The 2,500-nt window shown below is 35.3% G+C and overlaps 1 protein-coding gene across 1 annotated transcript in view; it reads left to right on the plus strand.

Moving 5' to 3' along the window:
* The first annotated feature begins 1,365 nt into the window (after positions 1-1,365).
* sra1 (steroid receptor RNA activator 1) overlaps positions 1,366-2,500 on the plus strand; it is a 7,194-nt gene continuing 6,059 nt past the window's right edge. The window contains exon 1 of the mRNA XM_039777851.1: positions 1,366-1,599. Coding sequence (XP_039633785.1) covers positions 1,575-1,599 — 25 coding nt within the window. The 5' untranslated portion in view covers positions 1,366-1,574. The remainder of the gene's footprint in view (positions 1,600-2,500) is intronic.

The raw sequence follows: 2,500 nt of genomic DNA on the forward strand, positions 1-2,500 counted from the left end.
TCAGGAGCAATCTGATTAAAAGTTGGCGTTTTCAAGGTGGAGATAAAAGCACTACTTCTAATCCATTGTGGTCAAAGGCAAGACCGTGCATGTAATGTGTACATTATGTCATGTAATGTGTACGTTATGTCATGTAATGTGTACATTATGTCATGTAATGTGTACGTTATGTCATGTAATGTGTACATTATGTCATGTAATGTGTACGTTATGTCATGTAATGTGTACATTATGTCATGTAATGTGTACATTATGTCATGTAATGTATCGTTATGTCATGTAATGTGTACATTATGTCATGTAATGTGTACATTATGTCATGTAATGTGTACATTATGTCATGTAATGTGTACGTTATGTCATGTAATGTGTACATTATGTCATGTAATGTGTACATTATGTCATGTAATGTGTAACGGTTATGTCAGTGTAATGTGTACATTATGTCATGTAATGTGTACATTATGTCATGTAATGTGTACGTTATGTCATGTAATGTGTACATTATGTCATGTAATGTGTACGTTATGTCATGTAATGTGTACATTATGTCATGTAATGTGTACGTTATGTCATGTAATGTGTACATTATGTCATGTAATGTGTACATTATGTCATGTAATGTGTACATTATGTCCAGGAGAGAAGACTTTGTCGACGTCCGTTGTAAGCAACTCTAATTTAACGAAGCATCTCACACCGACACACGCATCTACAAAGCTAGTGGCCAAAACCAGCGATAGATACCTCCACCACAGATGGTAGCTCGCCATCCACTAGCAAAGAAGGACTCGGAGCAAAGTTTACTTTTGTTGTGAACAAAGACCCTTGGAAGTACAGGTTGTTTACTTGACCAGTTGTCTCAGGTTGAGAGAGTTTGAGTTAATTTGCTAGAGTTAAATGCACTTTATATAGTGTAACTGTGTACTTTTCTTGCAAAGATAATACTTGAAGTGCAGGATAAACCTCTTGCTGTCTGTCGACGTGCAATAAATATCGAAAGTTATGTACAAACACCTGCTGTTCTACTCATTTCAACTGACATGTGAAAACTGCTCAAAAAAATCCAAATTCTTTGACATATAGCAACTTTTTTTTTTAACAGTAACGCAAATAGTTACTTTCCCTGGTAACGAGTTACTTTTATTATAGAGTAATTCAGTTAACTAACTCAGTTACTTTTTGGAACAAGTAGTGAGTAACTATAACTAATTACTTTTTAAAAGTAACGTTCCCAACACTGCAAATAAGTCACGCACAAATGAAAATAATAACAAAAACAAGAACGAGATTAATTTGATGCTTTGAGCTCTTATTTTGAAATTCTGAGCGGAAGTTTATTTTTCTTTTTTTAAGTGCCGTGTCATCTGTGACACGTAAACTAAAGACAACAAGGAAATGTTCACAGCGTGGAGCTTTAATAAGATATCAGTTTAAACTATAGACTTTATATGGTTTAAATCCAAAAGTTATCTCAAACATTTCATGTTGTTTTAGCTTCGAGTTAGCTTAGCTGTTAACTTAGCCTCGCCACCGGGAGGAAGGAGCTGTAACTTAAGTTATCTGACTCCAACATGGATGACCTGTACATTAAACCAGGTGAGAGTTAGCTTCATATAAAGTTAATATTGTTATATAAATCTTTACTTAGTGTCTGTGCTGTAAAGATAACGGGTTAGCACGAAACGTCTGCTTCTGTAATCCCTCCAGGAGTCATGGAGAGTTATTGGCAGACCGGTTTAACGAACTCCATTCAGAAATCGGCCAAGTTTAGATTCCCTTAAGCCTCGAGGCGAGAATGTCTCACTTTATAAACACAAACAATGGATTTACGAATAATCTGTTTGTTGTCTTCACTTCGGCATACAAATAATTCATCAAACATTAAAAAGTACCACGTTTATTAGAGGTTGATTTACAGATTTAGCGTTATCGGTAACGTTAGCGTCACTCGCATTTGAGCAGTTGTGGCGGTGTAAATAAACTCTGTATTTGAACATTTAGCTTAAATGAAGTCATATATATATATATGTACTGACAGTATATGTATCTATGAAGTAAAGTACTGGTACAATCTGTAATCCAAATGCAGCATTTAGTGAAAGAATTGTCAAGTCCTGTCCCGATTTTAAAAACAGCCAGAAGTTCAATGGAGTCTGGTGTGATTCAGTGGGCATTTAAATGTCAGTTGATGGACCCTCTTCCGGTGTTTGATCCCCTTCGGTGACCCAGATATATATATATATATATATATATACATACATGCAACAGGCGATGTTAGAGATGTAACGTGACTGTGTTAACAGCTAGCATGAAGGTTTGATTGCTTTGATTTAGAAAAAACTGGTCCGACGAAGTCTATTAAAAATCAGGCAAGTTAATGTTCCGTTAAGCCTCAAGGCCAGAATCCCACACTTTATAAATATTAATTATGGCATGTATGAATTAATCAGGTGTTGTTTTTAGTTCGGCATACAAATACTTCGCCAAATAGTATTTC

The sequence above is a fragment of the Perca fluviatilis genome, chromosome 16, assembly GCF_010015445.1.
Source record: "Perca fluviatilis chromosome 16, GENO_Pfluv_1.0, whole genome shotgun sequence".
NCBI classification, from domain to species: Eukaryota; Metazoa; Chordata; class Actinopteri; order Perciformes; family Percidae; genus Perca; species Perca fluviatilis.